Genomic DNA, 26,551 nt, shown 5'->3' on the forward strand with positions numbered 1-26,551 from the left:
CCCTGTCTCTCTCTCAGTCTCCCTCTCCTGTCTCTCTCTCCCTGTCTCTCTCTCCCTGTCTCTCTCTCTCCGTCTCTCTCCCTGTCTCTCCCTCCCTGTCTCTCCTCTCCTCCTGTCTCTCTCTCAGTCTCTCTCCCTGTCTCTCTCTCCCTGTCTCTCTCTCCCTGTCTCCTCCTCCCCTGTCTCTCTCCCTGTCTCTCTCTCCCTCGTCTCTTCTCTCTCCGTCTCTCTCCCTGTCTCTCTCTCTCCATCTCTCTCCCTGTCTCTCTCTCCCTGTCTCTCTTCCCTGTCTCTCTCCCTGTCTTTCTCACTGTCTCTCTCTCCCTGTCTCTCTCTCTCCCTGTCTTTCTCCCTGTCTCTCTCTCCCTGTCTCTCTCTCTCCGTCTCTCTCCCTGTCTCTCTTTCCCTGTCTTTCTCACTGTCTCTCTCTCCCTGTCTCTCTCTCCCTGTCTCTCTCTCCCTGTCTCTCTTTCCCTGTCTCTCTCCCTGTCTTTCTCCCTGTCTCTCTCTCCCTGTCTCTCTCTCCCTGTCTCTCTCTCTCCGTCTCTCTCCCTGTCTCTCTTTCCCTGTCCTTCTCCCTGTCTCTCTCTCCCTGTCTCTCTCTCCCTGTCTCTCTCTCCCTGTCTCTCTTTCCCTGTCTCTCTCTCCCTGTCTTTCTCCCTGTCTCTCTCTCCCTGTCTCTCTCGCCCCGTCTCTCTTGCCCTGTCTCTCTCTCTCTTGCATCCACAACGGATACCCACATTCCAGCCAGCAACAATGCCATCTCCTCCGTCAAACACCATGGTGGCCCTGAGAGCGAGGCCCCACCAGTCGGGCTTGGAGCAGGTGACGTGGTCCATCCTGGGCATCAGACTCGGCTGCAGGTTATCAATACTGGGTCCTAAAACACACACCGATGTCACACTGCAGTTAGTTACCCTACACACACAAGCACGGGCACACACAGTGGCTTTCTGGTGAGCCTGCCCCAGACGGTGATGTAACAGAGGAGAGAGAGAGAGAGAGAGGTGGAAGGAAAGGATAGTCAGACCAGATATATATGATGTACTGCAAGCACATATGGCTACTCATAAACACATCAGACCTATATTGTCAATACCTGTTGTCATGACGTTGGCCTCTTTGGGTATAGCAACCCCATCCCCCTCTCCCTGCCTCCCCCTTGCCTCCTTCAACTAGGTTTCTGTGGTCAGAGAGACGTCGTAAATTCCTGAGGATCTCCTCATGGACACACAGTATAGAGAGAGTACATTTTCATAGAGAACAAAGCCATTCCTTCCACCTCACAGAACTTGAGGTACGAACAAATTTCATGTTCCGGAGAAAGTATAAAAGATCGGCGAAGAATCCAGCTACGAACTGGTCCGTTTGTCACAACTTGGGGAAGCTCATGGGAGACAGTGTGGCCACATTACCATAACGCTGTTTATATAATAGCCTCAGTTATGGAGGTTTACATCTAATTGTTGTATAAGATGAATGAGTGAGTATGATACTGTTTGAAAAATTGTGTAATATACTTTTGGAATGTTTAATGAAGGAAAACTCAAAAAGGTAATTGGATTTGAAGTAAATCAGAGGACCGCCCCTGAGCCCAGTTAGGGTCAGACATCCTGGGACAGCCCTTTTCTGCCATTCTGAATAAAACACAACTTTGAGAAATTATCACGAGACCATGTTTTTCTCCATTAGGAGGGGGACAAAGGTTGTAGACCATTGCTGAATCTTTTAACCATACCACGTGGTTAAACTATTAGACTATCGATACCGACAGAATAAGAAGAAGTCTTTGATATTAATTACTAGTCCGCAGTTAGGAATTCGGTATCATTGAACGCGAAGAACGACAACCGCCGAAACATCCACCCTATAACGAGACGATTGAATGTCACTCTGAACTATCCACTATAACCACAACCGAGAGAGAGCGGGAGAGACGGACAATTCTACAAAATAAACAAACTTTTCACCCAGCGATCAAGACGACACACTGAGCGTAAATATATATATATTGATTGCAATTGTTCCCGAATGAGTGAGCGTTCATGTGTAAAGGATTAGCAAGGTTAAATAATATTAAAAAATCAGATATTCTGGTGGAGGAAAGAGAGAGGGGCACATCTTATTCATGTTTTATATACAGGGCAAAGGTTGTGTGTGTGTGCATGCACACAGCCTACGTGCTGTTCTGCATGCTGATCTAAAGAACCACCACTAGGTGATGCTGTAATCTCTAGTTAACATTTGTGGCAAACTGAACTTTATCAGTTGAACTTCTCTGATAGAAGAAGAAATGCAATATCTTTGTTAACCAGTAGATGAGGCACTCTATACATAGACACAGAAGTGATGTACTGGCAAAGCATCTACTATCCACACCAACACATCTGTGATTGTTCATATACTTATAACACAATGTATGTCACAATTGTCATCAAAAAGGGAATCCATAACCAACCTGGTGTTATTGAACCCAAGTCATATTTGCTCGCTAAGCTGAAGCTGTAGCATTATATCTGGAATAAGTGACAACATTTGTTCAGGTTTTCTAAGGACAATCGTTTCACAATCGTTTACTCAGAATGTTTACATAATGTCACAATTTACAGTTCTCTATGTCCTGTTGTTGAACAGTATATTGTACATGTTTGAAGAATTCCGATTTAAACTATCTTGCATCGTTTGTAATGGAAATATGTTTGTAATCGTTATAGAATGAACTATAACTGCGGTGTCATATAAGGTACCAGTGGCTGGTGTATGTGGTATAATTCTTTCACAGATATTGTTCTTTGTTACTCAATAATGACTAGCCTATTTCTCCAGATAAGGTGTGCAGCCCGTGGTAGATTAACTGACTGTTCACCGTCAATGATCCAAGTCCTGCTAATTGCTCTAGCTTAAAGCTGCCATAAAAGTGGGTGAAAGGTTCAATCACAGTTCACCAGCAGCTCTACTGTGTAAACCTGTGTGTGGTTGTTTATGGAGGCTAAACTTAAAGGGACAGTTTGAGATTTTGAGTCAGATAAACACATGGATACACATGGATCTCTGCGTGCAGTTTGAAGGAAGTTGAAGGAAGTTTCTGCGTGCTCGTTGATCCTATAGACTTCCGGGCATTGTACTAACGCTAGTTAGCAATCGCTCCAGAAACGACCTTCAGAAATGACCTCCAAACTGCACGCAGAGACATAAAAATTGGTATCCATGAGTTCATCGAACTATCCCCTTTAAATGAAAATGACCATGGCACTCTTATCAGAGAGATGCAGTTAAAAAGCCTGTATTGAATTGGCATGTCTATGCAGTAAAGTTACAAATAAGGAAAACAAATCATCTGTGTGTGTTTTGAGAGCCGGGCATGTCAAAGAGGGTGTCAGCAACAGTGTCAGAGGCTGGCCTCAGCACAGTTCCACGCTTCAAAGGTCGTCAGTGACTCCCTTCCTTCTCAGACTGTTTAAATCCCAGTCAGTCAGGACAGACAGACAGTCAGGACAGTCAGGACAGACAGACAGTCAGGACAGACAGACAGGACAGACAGGACAGTCAGGACAATCAGGACAGACAGACGGACAGGACAGACAGACAGACAGACAGACAGACAGACAGACAGACAGACAGACAGACAGACAGACAGACAGACAGACAGACAGACAGGACAGACAGGACAGACAGACAGACAGACAGACAGACAGACAGACAGACAGACAGACAGACAGACAGACAGACAGACAGACAGACAGACAGACAGACAGACAGACAGACAGACAGACAGACAGACCAGACAGACAGACAGACAGGACAGACAGGACAACTGGCGTGGTGTTTTCCAAACCTTCACCGTAACACAGTGGTAAGCACACACACACACACACTTTATCATCTTTTGTTGCTGTGTTCCCCTGTTTGGCTGCACCAGTAAACAAGCAACTTTATGTGTAAAGGAGAATTTCCTCTATTTTGACATGTTGAAATAATACACAAGACAGACATTTTGTGCATTATTGGGATTTTACTATATTTATTATCATGAACTGATGAACATCTTTATTCATTCATGTGTAATCATAGTGATACATACTGTATGTATACGAAAAACCATCAAAGATAACAGTTTATGTACCTCAATGCACCTAAGAATCTTTTCCAGAGGAGATCAATGTTATGAGGTCATTGTGTTTTGTCTTTGGTCGTATTTGAAGGACTATACACATATTGCCTGTGAGAGGCAGTGTCTTTGTGATGATATGGTTGTATACTGTGTTGTATACTGTATACCGTTGTCTTCTGTTTGATACCTAATAATCACTCGCTACTACTGTCCTCATTATCGATAGATTATGGCCTCTGTACCTGTTGATAATCTCACACCTATATGTGTTAAATAAGACAACACAGATGGAGGAGTATGTCTCCACCACCAATATCACCGTCAGGGGATCACCTCACGATACCTGAAGACAGTTATGTAATGAGTACTCTTGTGTAAAGACCTTTGTTACTTTCTCTTGGTTCTACAATCTCTTGTATAAGTAGCTCTACTACCTTTAGTAGGTCAAAGTGCCCATTTACACAGCCAGCTCAATTCAGATTATTTGGCCAATCAGATACAGATCCCTTCTTTTTTCCCAAACGTATAAACAACAAAACAACTACATTGAATCTGATCTTTGGAGTTTTAATTTGTAACATTAGTATTTGGTTCTAAAATCCAATACAATTACGGTGCTCTGCATGCGAGTCTGGACATCAGATCAGTTTGTTTCCATTGCTAGAGTCAACTTTTTTCCATTGCTAGTCTCTCACCAGCCAGGCAAACTCACACACACACACGCACGCACACACGCACACACAACCTTCCGTTTCCATGACAACCACCCCTGAAATGTTATGCAAACTCCAGAATTACAACCGCACGTCGCATTCTAAGCAAACCCATTACGACTGCTTATCGAATTCTAAGCAAAGCCCTCTAATACTTTGTTTTAAGAAGCCGCCGCCAATATCTTTCAAACTGTCACAATCTGCTGCAACCTAAGCACCCTTTTCACTCTTTATTTATTAAGTCTTCAAAATGATTACTTCTAGGACGCCAGGACCTTGAGGACATTCATTCATTATGGTTAAGGTTAGGGCAATGGTTAGGAATAAAACAAAAAAAACAAGTGCCTACCCAGCAAATATTTAAAGGAACACTGACAGTAAATGATCATTGTGTCTGTGTGTTATTTCAGAGACAACATCAGTGTGAATACGCAACTCTGACATGGGTCTCATTTCAAACTGAGTGTGGACAGTCAGACATAAATCGGATTTAAGAAAAATGCTGTGTAAACATAGCCTAAATGTGTAACCCCAGCAGAGCATTCCTGTCTAGGGGGGTGCTAATGTTTCACATGCTTTTTGAACTATCATAATTGAATTGTTAACTTAAGCAATTAGGCCAGAGGAGATGTGGTATATTCAAGCAATAAGGCCAGAGGAGGTGTGGTATATGACTAATATACCACTGCTAAGGGCTGTTCTTATGCATGACACAACACGGAGTGCCTGGACACAGCCCTTAGCCATGGGGCGGCAGGGTAGCCTAGTGGTTAGAGCACAACTGTATAAATTCTGGTTGGTCCGTGTCTTCCTCTAGCAAACTCAGGCTCAACACTGCACCACAGCTACAACACTGCACCACCAGGCTCAACACTGCACCACCAGGCTCAACACTGCACCACCAGGCTCAACACTGCAGCCCAGCCATGAGCAGCACCAAACAACTCAACAACAGGAGCGGAGGCAATGGTGAGGTCACGTTCCCCTGTTCACACTATGCATGCACCAACCAATGGTTGTGTGCCACATCATCGACTGCACAATCGGGCACTAGATTGGTATAACATATGGTGTTGTTAGCTAATACGTAAAATACCTATCCAGGCGTTGTAGGATCTGCCATGTGTCAGCAACGTCTGAACAGAGGAACATGCCCCTTGTGCTTGTGTATAGCATGTAATAACCCATCGTGCAATGACGTCACATTCTCTGAGACCTGAAGTGTCGACTTCAGGACGAAATGTTGAAGTGAACGCAAGATCGAACCCTGTGTGTGTTGATTGACTGGGTGGATAACCTATCTCTTCCTCCAAACATGTAAAAATGCCATTTAGGATCTGTGATATCAGAAAGCTTGAACATTTGTCTTCTCTCTCCATGGAAGCATCCAAGAAGAAGTGCCCCTTGGCCATGGGGCTGGAGGACATTGCCCCCCTGGTGCGCACTGTTGAGGAGATCCCTGAGCCCATCACCACGGTGATCAAGGGGAACATCCCATCCTGGATCAATGGAAGCTTCCTGCGGAATGGGCCCGGAAAGTTTGAGTTCGGAAAAGACAAGTACAAAATAAAATTAATGCATTGTATACACACACACCACTTATAATCAACACATACACAGACACACAAAGAACATGCACACACTCCTACGCACAGACACTCACTGTTACACCCATAAACTCAACCTTACACCCATAGATTCACCCTTGCACCATAGACCCACTCATACACCCATTGACTTCCCCTTGCACCCATTTGTCTTTGTCTCTGTCCTCAGCTTCAACCACTGGTTTGACGGAATGGCCTTGATGCACCGCTTCTACATCCATGACGGTGAGGTGACCTACAGCAGCCGCTTCCTGCGCAGCGACTCCTACATGCGTAATTCTGAGAAAGACCGCATTGTGGTGTGTGAGTTTGGAACCATGGCCATGCCTGACCCCTGCAAGAACTTCTTTTCCCGATTCTTATCCCGCTTCAAGATTCCCAGTAAGTGTCTTCAGAGTTGTGCCCCTCTGTGTGCAGTACAGTACATTCCCCGTTGTTCTGGTTGCGGCTGGTGGCATTGGCCAGGGCTGTTGACTGTATGCATTGTGTTGCTCACAATGTATGTATTGTGTTGAGATTATAAATATGATGGTTGAAACCTAGTGCATGTTTCTCTGAGTGTAGGAATGCTTAGAGATCAGGAGAGCAGATTGTTGTGTGGGCTACCTGAGCAGATAGAACGAGAAAGAGAGATAGATAGAGAAACTTCAGTATTCAACCATTTCTGTAACTAAACTGAAGAGCCTTAAACATTGATCTAGAGAAGTATTTTGCTGCTTCAAAGCATAACCGATTGTAAACCAGCACAGTGAGATTAGGGTCAATAGAAAAAATAGCATCATTGTAACACACCACATTTCTGAAGACTCAGAGTGTTTGTGGCCCTCCCCTCAGCACCCTCCAATAGCACTGCCCCAGTATCTGTGTGTTAGAGATGTCGATGAGTATGACAGGTCTCCTCTCTAATGCCCAGAAAGCTTTGATTCAAACTCCTATTAGACAGCTCTGCAAGCGTTTTAATGTCAAAATACGTTAGTTACTCACCAAATATGGGGTTTCTTCATTTACTCCTCTTACAGCCGGTGTGTACTTCCAAAAAAGGTCTATAAGAATTGAATGTTCATCTTGTCATTATTGTACTGCCGTATATAGTTTATATGGTCTGTCTTTAAGTTTAGTTGCTCAGCGAAACCCCATATTTGGTGAGTAACTAACCAATTTTGACAATAAAACACTTACATAGCTGTCTAATGGGAGTTAGAATCTGCACTTCCTGGGCATTAGAGAAATCTCTAACGCACAGATACTGGGGCAAGTCCACAGATACTTGTGCCACAACAAGTGACTTTAATAGTCACACAACGTCTATGTCCACTCCTTCCTGTTTAGATGAGTGTGATTTCTAGCTTAGCCTGACCTAAAAGGAAATTGACACGTGAACATTGTGTCCGGTACTTACCAAAAAATAAACATATTGAAAAGTATTGGAAGGTGTTGCTGCAATAGGATGTTGTATAGTTTCTCTACACATATTCTTGTGATCACTGAGAAAGAAACAACAGCTGATTGGCAACATGTTCTGTATGCTCCAGTCCTGATATCTGGATTTGTTAACAGAGGCCACAGACAATGCCAGTGTGAACTTTGTGAAGTACAAGGGTGACTATTACGTAAGTACGGAGACCAACTACATGCGGCGGGTGGATCCACAGAGCCTGGAGACCAAGGAGAAGGTACAGCTATTGTCTATGACAACTATCACACCAAGGATGGAGTTGAACATATTTTACACAATTCAGGGGGGGGTGGGGGGGAGATGCAGTTCCTTAGACCGCTGCGCCACTCGGGAGCCTGATCTTACTGTTATGAGGATGTTTGCAGTGATGATGATGAATATAGTGACTATAATGATGATGTGTGTCCTTATGTTCATAGGTGGACTGGTCTGAATACATTGCAGTAAACTCCGCCACAGCCCATCCTCATTATGACCGTGAAGGGGCCTCGTACAACATGGGCAACTCCTATGGCAAGGGCGGTATGTTATCTACCTACCTACTTACGTACCTACCTAGCTACGTACCTACCTATCTACCCCTACTAAACAACTTACCTACCTACCTACCTCCCTCCCTACCTACCCCTACCTACCAACTTAGCTGCTTACCTACATACCTACCTACCTACTTATCTATCTACTTACCTACCTACAGTTGAAGTTGGAAGTTTACATACACCTAAATATTCCTGATATTTAATCCTAGTAAAAATTCCCTGTCTTAGGTCAGTTAGGATCACCACTTTATTTTAAGAAGGTTAAATGTCAGAATAATAGTATAGAATTATTTATTTCAGCTTTAAATTCTTTCATCACATTCCCAGTGGGTCAGAAGTTTAAATACACTCAAATAGCATTTGGTAGAATTGCCTTTAAATTGTTTAACTTGGGTCAAATGTTTCGAGAAGCCTTCCACAAGCTTCCCACAATAAGTTGGGTGAATTTTGGCCCATTCCTACTGACAGAGATGGTGTTACTGAGTCAGGTTTGTAGGCCTCCTTGCTCGCACACACTTTTTCAGGTCTGCCCACAAATTTTCAATAGGAGTGTGGTCAGGGCTTTTTGATGTTTGTTGTTCTTAAGCCATTTTGCCACAACTTTGGAAGTATGCTTGGGGTCATTATCCATTTAGAAGACCCATTTGTGACCAAGCTTTAACTTCCTGACTGATGTCTTGAGATGTTGCTTCAATATATCCCCATAATTTTCCCTCCTCATGATGCCATCTATTTTGTAAGGTGGACCAGTCCCTCCTGCAGCAAAGCACCCCCACAACATGATGCTGCCACTCCCGTACTTCACGGTTGGGATGGTGTTCTTCGGCTTGCAAGCCTCCCCCTTTTTGCTCCAAACATAATGATGGTCATCATGGCCAAACAGTTCTATTTTTGTTTCATCAGACCAGAGGACATTTCTCCAAAACACACGATCTTTGTCCCCATGTGCAGTTGCAAACCGTAGTCTGGATTTTTTATGGCTTCTTCCTTGCTGAGCGGCCTTTCAGGTTATGTCGATATAGGACTCGTTTTAATGTGGATATAGATACTTTTGTACCTGTTGCCTCCAGCATCTTCACAAGGCCCTTTGCTGTTGTTCTGGGATTGATTCGCACTTTTCGCACCAAAGTACATCTCTAGGAGACAGAACCAACTTACCTACCTACCTCACGTTCCTGAGCGGTATGATGGCTACGTGGTCCCACAGTGTTTATACTGTGGGACATTTTCTCTGTGTATATCAATGATGTTGCTCTTGCTGCGGGCGATTCCCTGATCCACCTCTACGCAGACGACACCATTCTATATACCTTCGGCCCGTCTTTGGACACTGTGCTATCTAACCTCCAAACAAGCTTCAATGCCATACGACACTCCTTCCGTGGCCTCCAACTGCTCTTAAACGCTAGTAAAACCAAATGCATGCTTTTCAACCAGTCGCTGCCTGCACCCGCATGCCCGACTAGCATCACCACCCTGGATGGTTCCGACCTAGAATATGTGGACGTCTATAAGTACCTAGGTGTCTGGCTAGACTGCAAACTCTCCTTCCAGACTCATATCAAACATCTCCAATCGAAAATCAAATCAAGAGTCGGCTTTCTATTCCGCAACAAAGCCTCCTTCACTCACGCCGCCAAGCTTACCCTAGTAAAACTGACTATCCTACCGATCCTCGACATCGGCGATGTCATCTACAAAATGGCTTCCAACACTCTACTCAGCAAACTGGATGCAGTCTATCACAGTGCCATCCGTTTCGTCACTAAAGCACCTTATACCACCCACCACTGCGACTTGTATGCTCTAGTCGGCTGGCCCTCGCTACATATTCGTCGCCAGACCCACTGGCTCCAGGTCATCTACAAGTCCATGCTAGGTAAAGCTCCGCCTTATCTCAGCTCACTGGTCACGATGGCAACACCCATCCGTAGCACGCGCTCCAGCAGGTGTATCTCACTGATCATCCCTAAAGCCAACACCTCATTTGGCCGCCTTTCGTTCCAGTACTCTGCTGCCTGTGACTGGAACGAATTGCAAAAATCGCTGAAGTTGGAGACTTTTATCTCCCTCACCAACTTCAAACATCAGCTATCTGAGCAGCTAACCGATCGCTGCAGCTGTACATAGTCTATTGGTAAATAGCCCACCCTTTTTCACCTACCTCATCCCCGTACTGTTTTTATTTATTTACTTTTCTGCTCTTTTGCACACCAATATCTCTACCTGTACATGACCATCTGATCATTCATCACTCCAGTGTTAATCTGCAAAATTGTAATTATTTGCATAACATTAAAGATCCACAACCATATTTTACAGTAGGGATAAGGTACGTTTCTGCATATGCATCCCTAAATCGATGCCAAACCCCCCACTGGTGTGCGTGGCCAAATAGCTTTATTTTCGTGTCATCTGACCATAGCACCAGTTCCAATCCATGTGCCAATGCACTTAATGCAATCATTTTAGTACTTGTTAAACAAAATCATATTTTTTAGCAACTGTATTAGTATAAAATAATATCATTTCCTGATTTTGTTTAGCATACAAATAGCTCAGTATTTGTATGATTTATTTATATATTTTTCTAATCTTTATCAAGGGTGCCAATAATTTTGGAACTGACTGTATATACCAATTGATTCTTGATGAATATAACTTATAAATGTCTAAAGATCTTAGTTCAACTGTCATGCCCCATCATTCCTCCAATGTCTGTAAACAAACACTGTGTAGTCTCTTATCCAGAGCAACCTACAGTAGTGACTGAATACATTTGAATACTTTTTTTGTAATTCATGTGCAAAAGAGACATTGGTCTCAGTATGACTCCCTGATAAAATAAAATCTATAGCCCCATCCCTCAACTGTTTACCAAATCAGTGGCAGGATGGCTGCTTTGGCCGCTTTAATGATAAACACTATTATCATGTATGATATGATGCTACATCTGATATGTTGATTGGTAATGTAAATTGACCCTCTATTGGCCTATCGTTGTGTCTCACCCCAGGTTTTTTCTACAACATCATCCGTGTGCCCCCGCCTGAGAAGGTAGCGGGGGAAGACAAGGCTGATTTCAGTGGAGCTCAGGTCCTCTGTTCCATCCCAGCCTCTGACTCCAGGAAACCATCCTACTACCACAGCTTCGGTCAGTATCCATCAATCACCTCCCTCCACCTCCCCCTGTATCTTTCTCCCTCTACAACAGCGGTGCTGAATTTCAATGACTGGTTCTCACTCTCCTAACTTCCTCTTTCTTTACTACCTCAGCTAAAACATCTCCATGATGGTTGTATTATCTCCAACTGTATGTCCCTCTCTCTGACTGTTTCTCCAACTGAGAAATTGTGAAGGTTGGTTTGTGTGCTCTATGCATGTGTGTGTTTCAGTGGTTGTGTGTATATGTGTGTTTGTCTGTCTGTGCATGTGTGTGTGTGCATGCATGTGTATGTATGTGTGTGTGTATGCATACGTCTGTCTCTGTCTGTCTGTCTGTCTGTCTGTCTCTGTGTGTGTGTGTGTGTGTGTGTGTGTGTGTGTCTGGTTCATGAAGCACGTTATTGGAGGTCAAATCTATTCGCTCACAATATGAAGTAGGTTGTTTGAAACAGTGGTGAATACATGTTGCTTGAAGGGCAGTAGACCAGCATAGCTAGAGTACTTTTGATGCTTTTTACCAGCCGTAATATAACTTAGCAAATGAAAACCTAGTTTTTTGGGATTTAATAAAAGACAGTGTATTCAGAAAGTATTCACAACCCTTGACTTTTTCCACATAAGTCATTGTTGTGTTACAGCCTGAATTCAAAATGGATTAAATGTGATTTTTTTTCACCCATCAACACACAATACCCCATAATAACAAAGTGAAAACAAGTTTTTAGACAAAAAGATAAATACATATCTAATTGACATAAATATTCACACCCCTGAGTTAATAAATGTTAGAATCATCTTTTCAAGCCGGCAGTAACACAACAAAATGTGAAAAAGTCAAGAGGTGTGAATACTTTCTGAAGGCACTGTATTGTATGTTACCTGCCCAGGATATAATGTATGTTGCCGGTTGGAGGCCAGTATTTTTAGCTACACATAATACCCTCAGCTCTACCTCTATCCCTGTGTTGTGTGACTGCAGCCATAATACCCTCAGCTCTACCTCTATCCCTGTGTTGTGTGACTGCATCCATAATACCCTCAGCTCTACCTCTATCCCTGTGATGTGTGACTGCAGCCATAATACCCTCAGCTCTACCTCTATCCCTGTGTTGTGTGACTGCAGCCATAATACCCTCAGCTCTACCTCTATCCCTGTGTTGTGTGACTGCAGCCATAATACCCTCAGCTCTACCTCTACCCCTGTGTTGTGTGACTGCAGCCATAATAACCTCAGCTCTACCTCTACCCCTGTGTTGGTGACTGCAGCCATAATACCCTCAGCTCTACCTCTACCCCTGTGATGTGTGACTGCAACCATAATACCATCAGCTCTACCTCTACCCCTGTGTTGTGTGACTGCAGCCATAATAACCTCAGCTCTACCTCTATCCCTGTGATGTGTGACTGCAGCCATAATACCCTCAGCTCTACCTCTATCCCTGTGTTGTGTGACTGCAACCATAATACCCTCAGCTCTACCTCTATCCCTGTGTTGTGTGACTGCAGCCATAATACCCTCAGCTCTACCTCTATCCCTGTGTTGTGTGACTGCAGCCATAATACCCTCAGCTCTACCTCTATCCCTGTGTTGTGTGACTGCAGCCATAATACCCTCAGCTCTACCTCTATCCCTGTGATGTGTGACTGCAGCCATAATACCCTCAGCTCTACCTCTATCCCTGTGTTGTGTGACTGCAGCCATAATACCCTCAGCTCTACCTCTATCCCTGTGTTGTGTGACTGTAGCCATAATACCCTCAGCTCTACCTCTATCCCTGTGATGTGTGACTGCAGCCATAATACCCTCAGCTCTACCTCTATCCCTGTGATGTGTGACTGCAGCAATAATAACCTCAGCTCTACCTCTATCCCTGTGTTGTGTGACTGCAGCCATAATAACCTCAGCTCTACCTCTATCCCTGTGTTGTGTGACTGCAGCCATAATACCCTCAGCTCTACCTCTATCCCTGTGATGTGTGACTGCAGCCATAATAACCTCAGCTCTACCTCTATCTCTGTGTTGTGTGACTGCAGCCATAATAACCTCAGCTCTACCTCTATCCCTGTGATGTGTGACTGCAGCCATAATAACCTCAGCTCTACCTCTATCCCTGTGATGTGACTGCAGCCATAATACCCTCAGCTCTACCTCTATCCCTGTGATGTGTGACTGCAGCCATAATACCCTCAGCTCTACCTCTATCCCTGTGTTGTGTGACTGCAGCCATAATAACCTCAGCTCTACCTCTATCCCTGTGTTGTGTGACTGCAGCCATAATACCCTCAGCTCTACCTCTATCCCTGTGATGTGTGACTGCAGCCATAATACCCTCAGCTCTACCTCTATCCCTGTGTTGTGTGACTGCAGCCATAATACCCTCAACTCTACCTTTATCCCTGTGTTGTGTGACTGCATCCATAATACCCTCAGCTCTACCTCTATCCCTGTGTTGTGTGACTGCAGCCATAATAACCTCAGCTCTACCTCTATCCCTGTGATGTGTGACTGCAGCCATAATACCCTCAGCTCTACCTCTATCCCTGTGTTGTGTGACTGCAGCCATAATACCCTCAGCTCTACCTCTATCCCTGTGATGTGTGACTGCAGCCATAATAACATCAGCTCTACCTCTATCCCTGTGTTGTGTGATTGCAGCCATAATAACCTCAGCTCTACCTCTATCCCTGTGATGTGTGACTGCAGCCATAATACCCTCAGCTCTACCTCTATCCCTGTGTTGTGTGACTGCAGCCATAATACCCTCAGCTCTACCTCTATCCCTGTGATGTGTGACTGCAGCCATAATAACCTCAGCTCTACCTCTATCCCTGTGTTGTGTGATTGCAGCCATAATAACCTCAGCTCTACCTCTATCCCTGTGATGTGTGACTGCAGCCATAATACCCTCAGCTCTACCTCTATCCCTGTGTTGTGTGACTGCAGCCATAATACCCTCAACTCTACCTTTATCCCTGTGTTGTGTGACTGCAGCCATAATACCCTCAGCTCGACCTCTACCCCTGTGTTGTGTGACTGCAGCCATAATAACCTCAGCTCTACCTCTACCCCTGTGTTGGTGACTGCAGCCATAATACCCTCAGCTCTACCTCTACCCCTGTGATGTGTGACTGCAACCATAATACCATCAGCTCTACCTCTACCCCTGTGTTGTGTGACTGCAGCCATAATAACCTCAGCTCTACCTCTATCCCTGTGATGTGTGACTGCAGCCATAATACCCTCAGCTCTACCTCTATCCCTGTGTTGTGTGACTGCAACCATAATACCCTCAGCTCTACCTCTATCCCTGTGTTGTGTGACTGCAGCCATAATACCCTCAGCTCTACCTCTATCCCTGTGTTGTGTGACTGCAGCCATAATACCCTCAGCTCTACCTCTATCCCTGTGTTGTGTGACTGCAGCCATAATACCCTCAGCTCTACCTCTATCCCTGTGATGTGTGACTGCAGCCATAATACCCTCAGCTCTACCTCTATCCCTGTGTTGTGTGACTGCAGCCATAATACCCTCAGCTCTACCTCTATCCCTGTGTTGTGTGACTGTAGCCATAATACCCTCAGCTCTACCTCTATCCCTGTGATGTCTGACTGCAGCCATAATACCCTCAGCTCTACCTCTATCCCTGTGATGTGTGACTGCAGCAATAATAACCTCAGCTCTACCTCTATCCCTGTGTTGTGTGACTGCAGCCATAATAACCTCAGCTCTACCTCTATCCCTGTGTTGTGTGACTGCAGCCATAATACCCTCAGCTCTACCTCTATCCCTGTGATGTGTGACTGCAGCCATAATAACCTCAGCTCTACCTCTATCTCTGTGTTGTGTGACTGCAGCCATAATAACCTCAGCTCTACCTCTATCCCTGTGATGTGTGACTGCAGCCATAATAACCTCAGCTCTACCTCTATCCCTGTGATGTGACTGCAGCCATAATACCCTCAGCTCTACCTCTATCCCTGTGATGTGTGACTGCAGCCATAATACCCTCAGCTCTACCTCTATCCCTGTGTTGTGTGACTGCAGCCATAATAACCTCAGCTCTACCTCTATCCCTGTGTTGTGTGACTGCAGCCATAATACCCTCAGCTCTACCTCTATCCCTGTGATGTGTGACTGCAGCCATAATACCCTCAGCTCTACCTCTATCCCTGTGTTGTGTGACTGCAGCCATAATACCCTCAACTCTACCTTTATCCCTGTGTTGTGTGACTGCATCCATAATACCCTCAGCTCTACCTCTATCCCTGTGTTGTGTGACTGCAGCCATAATAACCTCAGCTCTACCTCTATCCCTGTGATGTGTGACTGCAGCCATAATACCCTCAGCTCTACCTCTATCCCTGTGTTGTGTGACTGCAGCCATAATACCCTCAGCTCTACCTCTATCCCTGTGATGTGTGACTGCAGCCATAATACCCTCAGCTCTACCTCTATCCCTGTGTTGTGTGACTGCAGCCATAATACCCTCAACTCTACCTTTATCCCTGTGTTGTGTGACTGCATCCATAATACCCTCAGCTCTACCTCTATCCCTGTGTTGTGTGACTGCAGCCATAATAACCTCAGCTCTACCTCTATCCCTGTGATGTGTGACTGCAGCCATAATACCCTCAGCTCTACCTCTATCCCTGTGTTTTGTGACTGCAGCCATAATAACCTCAGCTCTACCTCTATCCCTGTGTTGTGTGACTGCAGCCATAATAACCTCAGCTCTACCTCTATCCCTGTGATGTGTGACTGCAGCCATAATAACCTCAGCTCTACCTCTATCCCTGTGATGTGTGACTGCAGCCATAATAACCTCAGCTCTACCTCTATCCCTGTGATGTGACTGCAGCCATAATACCCTCAGCTCTACCTCTATCCCTGTGATGTGTGACTGCAGCCATAATACCCTCAGCTCTACCTCTATCCCTGTGTTGTGTGACTGCAGCCATGTCAGAGAACTATGTGGTGTTCATAGAGCAGCCCATCAAGCTGGACCTGCTCAAGTTTATGCTGTTCAGGATCCAGGGCAAGAGCTTCGACAAGGTCATGACCTGGGAGCCACAGTATGATACCATCTTCCACGTGGTGCACAGACACACAGGCGAGGTGTGTGTTAATGACCCAAACAATCTACGTGGTTACAGTAAATGTATAAAATAAGGAAATCTACTCAATCCCCAAAGCACTGGTAAATGTATAGATTCTGTGGAATATCTGTACATTAACCAGTGCGACGGGGAATGTATAGCTTTATCGAGGAAATCCATCATTTTTCCAGATTTGACACATTTCCAGGAGCATTTGTACATATAGGACCAGACCATTTCATCTCTAATTGGCTTGTTTGTCACCAATATGTCTAAAGACTTTTTGGTCTGTTTCATCCAATAGCAAAGCAAGGTAAAGTACAGCGCCCCACCCATGTTCACCCTTCACCAGATCAACGCCTATGAGGACAAAGGGTTCCTTGTAATGGACATGTGCTGCGGGGACGATGGGGACGTCATTGGAGACTTCACACTAGAGAACCTTCGAAGGGGTCCAGGGGAGGAGATGGACAAGGTTTGTTGGTACAACGAACACACACACACACACACACACACACACACACACACACACACACACACACAGTTGAAGTTACATACACCTTAGCCAAATACATTTAAACTCAATTATTCACAATTCCTGACTTTAATCCTAGTAAAACAAATGCCCTGTTTTAGGTCAATTAGGATCACCACTTCATTTTTAGAATGTGAAATGTCAGAATAATAGTAGAGAGTGATTTATTTCAGCTTTATGTCTTTCATCACATTCCCAGTGGGTCAGAAGTTTACATTCACTCTATTAGTATTTGGTAGCATTGCCTTTAAATTGTTTAACTTGGGTCAAATGTTTTGAGTAGCCTTCCACGAGCTTCCCACAATAAGTTGGGTGAATTTTGGCCCATTCCTCCTGACAGAGCTGGTGTAACTGAGTCAGGTTTGTAGGCCTCCTTGCTCGCATACACTTTTTCAGTTCTGCCCACACTTTTTCAGTTCTGCCCACACATTTTCTATAGGATTGAGGTCAGGGCTTTGTGATGGCCACTCCAATACCTTGACTTTGTTGCCCTTAAGCCATTTGCCACAACTTTGGAAGTATGTGTAACAGTATAACTTTAGACCGTCCCCTCGCCCATACCCGGGTGCGAACCAAGGACCCTCTGCACACATCAACAACAGTCACCCACGAAGCATCGTTACCCATCGCTCCACAAAAGCAAGGGGAACTACTACTTCAAGGTCTCAGAGCAAGTGACGTCACCGATTGAAACACTATTTAGCGCACACCACCGCTAACTAAGCTAGCGTTTCACATCCGTTACATATGCTTGGGGTCATTGTCAATTTGGAAGACCCATTTGTGACCAAGCTTTAACTTCCTGACTGACGTCTTGAGATGTTGCTTCAATATATCCACATGATTTCCCTACCTCATGATGCCATCTATTTTGTGAAGTGCACCAGTCCCTCCTGCAGCAAAGCACCCCCACAACATGATGCTGCCACTCCGTGCTTCATGGTGGGATGGTGTTCTTCGGCTTGCAAGCCTCCCCCTTTTTCCTCCAAACATAACGATGGTCATCATGGCCAAACAGTTCTGTTTTTGTTTCATCAGACGAGGATCATTTCTCCAAAAAGTACGATCTTTGTCCCCATGTGCGGTTGCAAACCGTAGTCTGGCAGTGGATTCTTTCCTTGCTGAGCAGCCTTTCAGGTTATGTTGATATAGGACTCGTTTTACTGTGGATATAGATACTTTTGTACCTGTTTCCTCGAGTATCTGATCCTTTGCTGTTGTTCTGGGATTGATTAGCACTTTTCGCACCAAAGTAATTTCATCTCTAGGATACAGAACACGTCACGTTCCTGAGCGGTGTGACGGCTACGTGGTCCCATGGTGTTTATACTTGCGTACTAGTGTTTGTACAGATGAACGTGGTACCCTCAGGCATTTGGAAAATGCTCCCAAGGATGAATCAGACTTGTGGAGGTCCACAATTTGTTTCTGAGGTCTGGGCTGATTTCTTTTGATTTTCCCATGTCAAGCAAAGAGGCACTGAGTTTGAAGGTAAGCCTTGAAATACATCCACAGGTACACTTGAAATACATCCACAGGTACACTCCAATTGACTCAAATGATGTCAATTAGCCTATCAGAAGCTTCTAAAGCCATGATATAATCTTCTGGAATTTTACAAGCTGTTTAAAGGCACAGTCAACTTTGTGTATGTAAACTTCTGAACCTGAACCTAAGTGAAATAATAATTGTTGTAAAAATTACTAATATCATGCACAAAGTAGATGTCCTAACCGACTTGCCAAAACTATAGTTTGTTAACAAGAAATTTGTGGAGTGGTTGAAAAACGAGTTTTAATGACTCCAACCTAAATGTGTGTAAAGTTCCAACTTCAACTGTACACAAACACACACAAATATACTAGATTATACTGGTATACTCTGTGTAAAAGCAGGTTGTTTGAAACAGTGGTGAATACATGTTGCTTGAAGGGCAGTAGACCAACATAGCTATAGTACTTTTGATGCTTTTCACCAGCCCTAATATAACTTAGCAAATCAAAACCTAGTTTTGGGGATTTAATAAAATACAGTGCCTTCAGAAAATAAATAGTTGTCACGTCCTGACCATAGAAAGCTTTTATTTTCTATGGTAGAGTAGGTCAAGGCGTGACTGGGGGATTGTTCTAGTTTATATTTTCTATGTGGGGTTCTAGGTTTATTTTCTATGTTGGTGATTTGTATGATTCCCAGTTAGAGGCAGCTGGTTATCGTTGTCTGTAATTGGGGATCATACTTAAGTAGCATTTTTTCCACCTGTGGGTTATGGGATATTGTTTATGTTTAGTTGTCTGTTAGTACTGCATTGTCGTCACGGTTAGTTTATTCTTTATTTGTTTTGTATTTGCTTAATTTTAATGAATAAAGTGAAACTTATGTGCAACTCTACGTACACTGCGCCTTGGTCCGACCATCATTATTACGAGCAACGTGACAATAGTTTGCTATTTAGTTCGTAAAAATTTGTAAATTGTAACTAATTATACACATAATGTTGCCGCTACCGTCTCTTATGACTGAAAAGAGCTTCAGGACAGCAGAACAGCGATTACTCCCCATGAACTAGGGGAATATTTTTTCTTTCATGAGTCTGACGCGAAGGATATATATTGCTTCCCGGAAACCAGGCTCTCATCCAGTCATTCACTTGAAGAAAAGACAGAAATACAGAGGGCGGAAGCCTGGGTAACTTGTGAGAATTTGTCGGCGAGTGAGTAAACCACCACTACCTTCGGTATTATTGGTCAATGTGCAATCATTGGAAAACTAACTGGACGATCTACTATTAAGAATATCCTACCACATCAACACCATCATGCCAGAAACCCTAGACCCACTCCAATTCGCATGCCGCCCCAACAGATCCACAGATGACACAATCTCAATCGCACTCCACACTGCCCTTTCCCACCTGGACAACAAGAACACCTATGTGAGAATGCTGTTCATTGACTACAGCTCAGCATTCAACACCATAGTGCCCACTAAGCTCATCACTAAGCTAAGGATCCTGGGACTAAACACCTCCCTCTGCAGCTGGATCCTGGACTTCCTGACGGGCCGCCTCCAGGTGGTAAGGGTAGTCAACAGCACATCTGCCACGATGAGCCTCAAAACTGGGGCCCCTCAGGGGTGCATGCTTGGTCCCCTCCTGCACTACCTGCTTGGCCACGCAGTCGTTGGTGAACACAACTCAAACACCATCAAGTTTGCTGACGACACAACAGTTGTAGGCCTGGTCACCGAAACAATGAGACAGCCTACAGGGAGGAGGTCAGTGACCTGGCAGTGTGGTGCCAGGACAACAACCTCTCAATGTGAAACTGATCGTGGACTATAGGTAAACATCATTAACATCAACGGGACTAAAGTGGAGAGGGCCAAGATTTCCTTGGTGTCCACATCATCAACAAACTATTATGGTCCAAACACACCAAGACAGTTGTAAAGGGGGCATGACAACCCCTTTTCCCCCTCAGGAGACTGAAACGATTTGGCATGGGTCCCCAGATCCTGAAAAAGTTCTATAGCTGTACCATCGAGAGAATCCTGCCCAGTTGCATTACCATCAGGTATGGGAACTGCTCAGCATCTTACCGGAAGGCGCTATAGAGGGTAGTGCATACAGCACAGTACATCACTGGGGCCAAGCTTCCTGACATCCAGGACCTATATTTTAGGCGGTGTCAGTGGAAGGCCCATAAAATTGTCAAAGACTCCAGTCACCCAAGTCATAGAATTGAGCCATAAGACTGCTGAACAGCTAAACTAATCAAATGACTATTTACATTGCCCCCCCCCATTTTGTTTTTACACTGCTGCTACTCACTGTTTATTATCTATGCATAGTCACTTTACAAATGACCTCGACTAACCTGTACCCCTGCATATTGACTTGGTACCGGTACCCCCTGTACATAGCCTCGTTATTGTTATGTACATTTCTTGTGTTACCTTGAGATTGATTAGAATAGTTTTACCTCCATTTTTTTTGTAAATATTTTATTAACTCTATTTCTTAATCTGCATGGTTGGTTAAGGGCTTGTAAAGTAAGCATTTCACTGTAAGGTCTACACCTGTTCTATTCGGCCAATCTGACAAATAAAATTTGATTTAACTTTTTATTTAGCCAAGTTATCTTTATTTAGCCAAGTTATCTTTATTTAGCCAAGTTATCTTTACTTAGCCAAGTTATCTTTATTTAGCCAAGTTATCTTTATTTAGCCAAGTTATCTTTACTTAGCCAAGTTATCTTTATTTAGCCAAGTTATCTTTATTTAGCCAAGTTATCTTTATTTAGCCAAGTTATCTTTACTTAGCCAAGTTATCTTTATTTAGCCAAGTTATCTTTACTTAGCCAAGTTATCTTTATTTAGCCAAGTTATCTTTATTTAGCCAAGTTATCTTTATTTAGCCAAGTTATCTTTATTTAGCCAAGTTATCTTTACTTAGCCAAGTTATCTTTATTTAGCCAAGTTATCTTTATTTAGCCAAGTTATCTTTACTCGTTGTGTATGTATTATTACTTTTATCATTACATGTTTTACTTCTCTATTATTTCTCTATTTTCTTTCTCTCTGCATTGTTGGGAAGTGCCCATAAGTAACCATTTCAATGTTAGTTGACACCTGTTGTTTACGAAGCATGTGACAAATACAATTGGATTTGCTTTGATTTGCACTAGATCTCAACCACTGAGTAGTTATAAAACTACAAGAACAATTCACAATGATATCCTGCCCACTGCGAACATATGCAACAGATTAGCTGACATGCTGTTCACACATACTGTGGTTTGTTGTTACTTTAAGTTCATTTATCTTACTACAGCTGTTGATTATGTGAAGAATAATTCATTATAGGCAATTGGTTTTGTTTTGTAAAATGTCTGTTTTGTTTTCTGCTATGTCAGTTTTATAACTCCATGTGCAGAAACCTTCCACGGAGATACGTCCTACCCCTGACCGTAACTGATGACACACCCAGTGACCAAAACCTTGTCACTCTGCCTTTCTGTCAAGCAACTGCGGTCAAGACTGGGTGTGGAAAGGTGTGTGTGTGTGTGTGTGTGTGTGTGTGTGTGTGTGTGTGTGTGTGTGTGTGTGTGTGTGTATTTATGCATGAATAAATGTGGGATATTTCCTGCTGTTCAATGAATTGTAATTTCAATTAATGATACAACCATTGATTCTTGAAGAATATAACATAAATTGATGAGCTTAGTACAACTGTCTTATCTTATAATGACACTATATATACTATTGTTTTACTCCATTGATTATGTTTTATTGACATTTTCATACCAGTCTTTTTATAGCAAACTAAGGGCTATATTATTTTCTGTATTGCTGAAGCGTTTCAGATTGTACGATTGAAATGTAAGAGCAATTTCCAAATAAGCCGAAATATGCAGCGTTTACCGTAAATGCAGTCTCCGCCAACATGGGAACATTGCCTTAAAATTTGAATTGGGCTTTAGTGTTGAACTTCCGCGATGCGGATTGAATAGGGCCCTAAGTGATGGGCTTGCTGTTTAGGCTGAAACACAAACTCCGTATTGTTGCTCCCAGAGGGGAAGCACAGCACTCAAGCACAATTGAACCAGCAACCCTTTACTCATAATTCTGTAAATGGCAACTACGTCTGCTAATGCTAACCCCTGGCATTGTGACGCATGTGTTCTGGCTGATGAAAAGAAAATGTGTTTTTGTTGTCATGGCTACCTGACATGACTCTCTTTTGGGTGTGCTGCAGGTGCTTTGTACACATGAGGAACTCTATGATGAAGAGCTGTTCCAGTACGGTGGCCTGGAGTTCCCACAGATCAACTATGCCCATTACAACGCGCGTCCTTACCGCTACTACTACGCATGCGGCTTCGGACACCTGTTCAGCGACTCCCTGCTGAAGATGGATCTGGAGACCAAGAAACTTAAGGTTTTTCTTTTTCCAACTCTCCAATTATCCACAGCTCAATAGCACCTTCAGAGTCAATGATGAATCAGCTAGACTGCTAGGCCTGCTTTTAGTGACCTACTGCTCTGTCCAATTTTAAGGACATATTGACATTTTCTCTGTGTAGGCATGGCGTCACCCTGGTCTCTTCCCATCTGAGCCTGTGTTTGTTCCTGCGCCCAACGCAACAGAGGAGGACGATGGTGTGGTCATGTCCATCATCATCACACCCAGAACTGTAAACAACAACAATAACAACAACATAATCAACAACAAAAACAACAACAAAAATGTATATTGATGAATTACCTTTGACATAACATTGTATAACCATCTCTATATTTCTGTTTCCAGGAGAAAAGCACGTTCCTGCTGGTTCTGGATGCCAAGACTTTCACGGAGCTGGGCCGGGCAGAGGTTCCAGTCAACATTCCATTTGGAACTCATGGAGTGTTCAATGAGATGCAATGAAAATGCTAACGTCAGAACCCCTTCAGCATTCTGTGAAATTACTCCATCCAAATCAAATCAAATCAAATCAAATTTTATTTGTCACATACACATGGTTAGCAGATGTTAATGCGAGTGTAGCGAAATGCTTGTGCTTCTAGTTCCGACAATGCAGTAATAACGAACAAGTAATCTAACTAACAATTCCAAAAAAACTACTGTCTTATACACAGTGTAAGGGGATAAGGAATATGTACATAAGGATATATGAATGAGTGATGGTACAAAGCAGCATAGGCAAGATACAGTAGATGATATTGAGTACAGTATAACATATGAGATGAGTATGTAAACAAAGTGGCATAGTTAAAGTGGCTAGTGATACATGTATTACATAAGGATGCAGTCGATGATATAGAGTACAGTATATACATATGCATATGAGATTAATAATGTAGGGTAAGTAACATTATATAAGGTAGCATTGTTTAAAGTGGGGTCTAGCTAGCTACATCTTCAGATATTACATGTTTCTCGATGGTACAGCTATAGAACTTTTTCAGGATCTGGGGACCCATGCCAAATCGTTTCAGTCTCCTGAGGGGGAAAAGGGGTTGTCATGCCCCCTTTACAACTGTCTTGGTGTGTTTGGACCATAATAGTTTGTTGGTTATTACATAATTTCCCATCAATTCCCATTATTAAAGTGGCTGGAGTTGAGTCAGTGTCATTGACAGTGTGTTGGCAGCAGCCACTCAATGTTAGTGGTGGCTGTTTAACAGTCTGATGGCCTTGAGATAGAAGCTGTTTTTCAGTCTCTCGGTCCCAGCTTTGATGCACCTGTACTGACCTCGCCTTCTGGATGACAGCGGGGTGAACAGGCAGTGGCTCGTCTTTTCTGATGCTGTTAAGATAACATCTCTAACTACTGCAGTACTCTTGGAGCATTTTTGGTACAGCCAGAGGAGGAAGGCCCTCTCCTCTGAGTCTTGTTCCTCTTGAGGCTAAGACTCTCGAGGTTTGTTCCTTCTAGGGAGTTTTCCCCTGCCACTGTACTTCAGCTGCTTGCTATTTGGGGTCTAGGCTCGGGTTCTGTAATAATAATGAAGTAATACATTGGATTTTTATAGCACTATGAAGTATTTTGTACCAACTGCTAAGGTAGAAAGGCTTTATAAATACATCTAATTGATTTATTGATAACACAGAACTGAGGAGAACCAGTTCCTCAGACCCTTTTAAAATGTCAGTCTGTAGACACATCTATCTATGTCATATCCTTATCTAAAGGTGCCCTGCTTTGTAAAGTAAATGTTGATGTTGGTGACTGATCTGGTGTTTTTTCATGGACATTAACTGTAGACCTTAGACTAAAACTTTTTTTTTTTTTTTTCACTACTTTGGTATTCACAATCAGTGTCAATATTTGATCAAATATTTCTGCGGCAACTAATTTTCTCTACAGCAAATTACAAGAAGTCAACTGAGGCTCTGAAGTGAAATGAGTTTTACTTGTTTAATTTCCGATCTTCAAAGTGTTTCATAACATGTACGCATTTGAAATACTATACTCCCATAGCCGTGCAGTGCACTTACAAAACATGAAAATGCCTCCAGGAAATGTAATTTCAGTTTAAGTAATGTGATATAAAATGGACATTGTCTAAAATGCCAGTAAAACAAATGGCTTTCAGCATTCAATAGCCACCACTGAGAGCCAAAGGAAGGTCACATTGACAACTCAGATTGCATTTCATCCCATTGTCATGGCCCACTGTAAGGGTGACTTACACACACATTCTTTTCATAGACTGAAACAGATTTAATTGTTACAATACAACTGTAGAATGCATTGCAAATCTATATTAGTTTCTCAATACTTCATAATTCTCATTGTCACTGTCATAATTTAGCTGCTAGCTGGATCACTGAAGGGAATGTAGTCCAGAGGGTTGCACACACATTAGTGAGAGCAGGAAGACTGAAAGAGCAGTGGAAGTAGCAAACGGCTGCCTATTTAATCATATTTTCCATTCAAGCCAGGTCTCCCTAGGTTACTTATTAATTACCCCATAATTCCTAATCTAATCAGTCATGCTTAACTACTCTTTGTACTCAAATATTCAAATTAATTAGTGGTCTATCCAAAGGGCAGGAACATTGGTATGAGGGGAGGCTGCCAGGGACCGTCTGTATCGACATTTGAATAAATGTGGCACTAATTTGCATATTGTCAAATGGTTGGATTTTGTGAATAATATTTACGAAACACCCCCATGTTCATTTTATATCACTCACACTTTGTGGTGGAGAAAAGTTTGAGAAAAAATACTCATTCTCGTAATTAGATACATTTAATGCAGGGGTGTCAAACTACATTTCTGGAAGGCCATGTGTCTCCTGGTTTTTGTTATTTCTTTTCAATTCGTGTGCCAATTTACCCTGCATTCATAACCAAATGGGAAGGTGGTATTTACCACGTACAGCTGAGAAAAATCCACTTGAGTGCCCCTCAAACTGATAATTACTAGTGTGAAACTCCTCTATCTGAGCTCCAACTTCTCCCACATGCTGACCTCTGACATCACCTACTAAGGAAATGACCTCGAAAACAGCATTTTCAGCAGTTAAATGCAACAACAAAACATTATTTATTAAAAGCAATCTATTAATATGGTTTTTGAACACTTTAATTTGTTTGCAAGCATGATAGCTATGTTTAGCTTATTGTTGATGCAGCTTGTTTGCCATTAGCCAATAAGCGTTTCTCAATGAGTTCAAAGCAAATTAATGCATCCAACTCGTATTTACTACTTCACAACTGGAAATTAGCACCTTCCTTCTTGGTAATGAACACAGCATTAGACTTAGGAACTCCCCTTACTTGGTTGTCTAACTAATTAGTGACATTAATTGATCAAT

At 43.2% G+C, this 26,551-nt stretch overlaps 1 protein-coding gene across 2 annotated transcripts; it reads left to right on the plus strand.

Annotated features, from left to right (window-relative positions):
* Positions 1-1,669: 1,669 nt before the first annotated feature.
* Positions 1,670-25,867, plus strand: LOC109876965 (beta,beta-carotene 9',10'-oxygenase). Of its 2 annotated transcripts, none has more exons than XM_020469301.2 (13): positions 1,670-1,996; positions 5,642-5,793; positions 6,209-6,383; positions 6,601-6,812; positions 7,989-8,104; positions 8,307-8,409; positions 11,443-11,580; positions 16,547-16,707; positions 16,993-17,163; positions 22,137-22,274; positions 22,979-23,161; positions 23,307-23,417; positions 23,534-25,867. In XM_020469301.2, exons 2-13 carry the CDS (start codon positions 5,751-5,753, stop codon positions 23,648-23,650), a joined length of 1,668 nt encoding a protein of 555 aa, XP_020324890.1. In that variant the 5' UTR covers positions 1,670-1,996; positions 5,642-5,750; the 3' UTR covers positions 23,651-25,867. The 2 variants fall into 2 exon arrangements, with proteins under 2 accessions (XP_020324890.1, XP_020324894.1); XM_020469305.2 differs by lacking the exon at positions 1,670-1,996 and adding an exon at positions 3,450-3,853.
* The last annotated feature ends 684 nt before the right edge of the window (positions 25,868-26,551 follow it).

The sequence above is a fragment of the Oncorhynchus kisutch genome, linkage group LG3, assembly GCF_002021735.2.
Source record: "Oncorhynchus kisutch isolate 150728-3 linkage group LG3, Okis_V2, whole genome shotgun sequence".
In the NCBI taxonomy this organism is placed as follows: domain Eukaryota; kingdom Metazoa; phylum Chordata; class Actinopteri; order Salmoniformes; family Salmonidae; genus Oncorhynchus; species Oncorhynchus kisutch.

Excerpts from the sequence above, each read along its gene's own strand:
- LOC109876965 (XM_020469301.2), top strand. The coding sequence starts at position 5,751 with ATGAGCAGCACCAAACAACTCAACAACAGGAGCGGAGGCAATG. Across the intron at positions 16,708-16,992 it reads TGCACAGACACACAGGCGAG|CAAAGCAAGGTAAAGTACAG; the intron begins GTGTGTGTTAAT and ends TTCATCCAATAG. Across the intron at positions 17,164-22,136 it reads CAGGGGAGGAGATGGACAAG|TTTTATAACTCCATGTGCAG; the intron begins GTTTGTTGGTAC and ends CTGCTATGTCAG.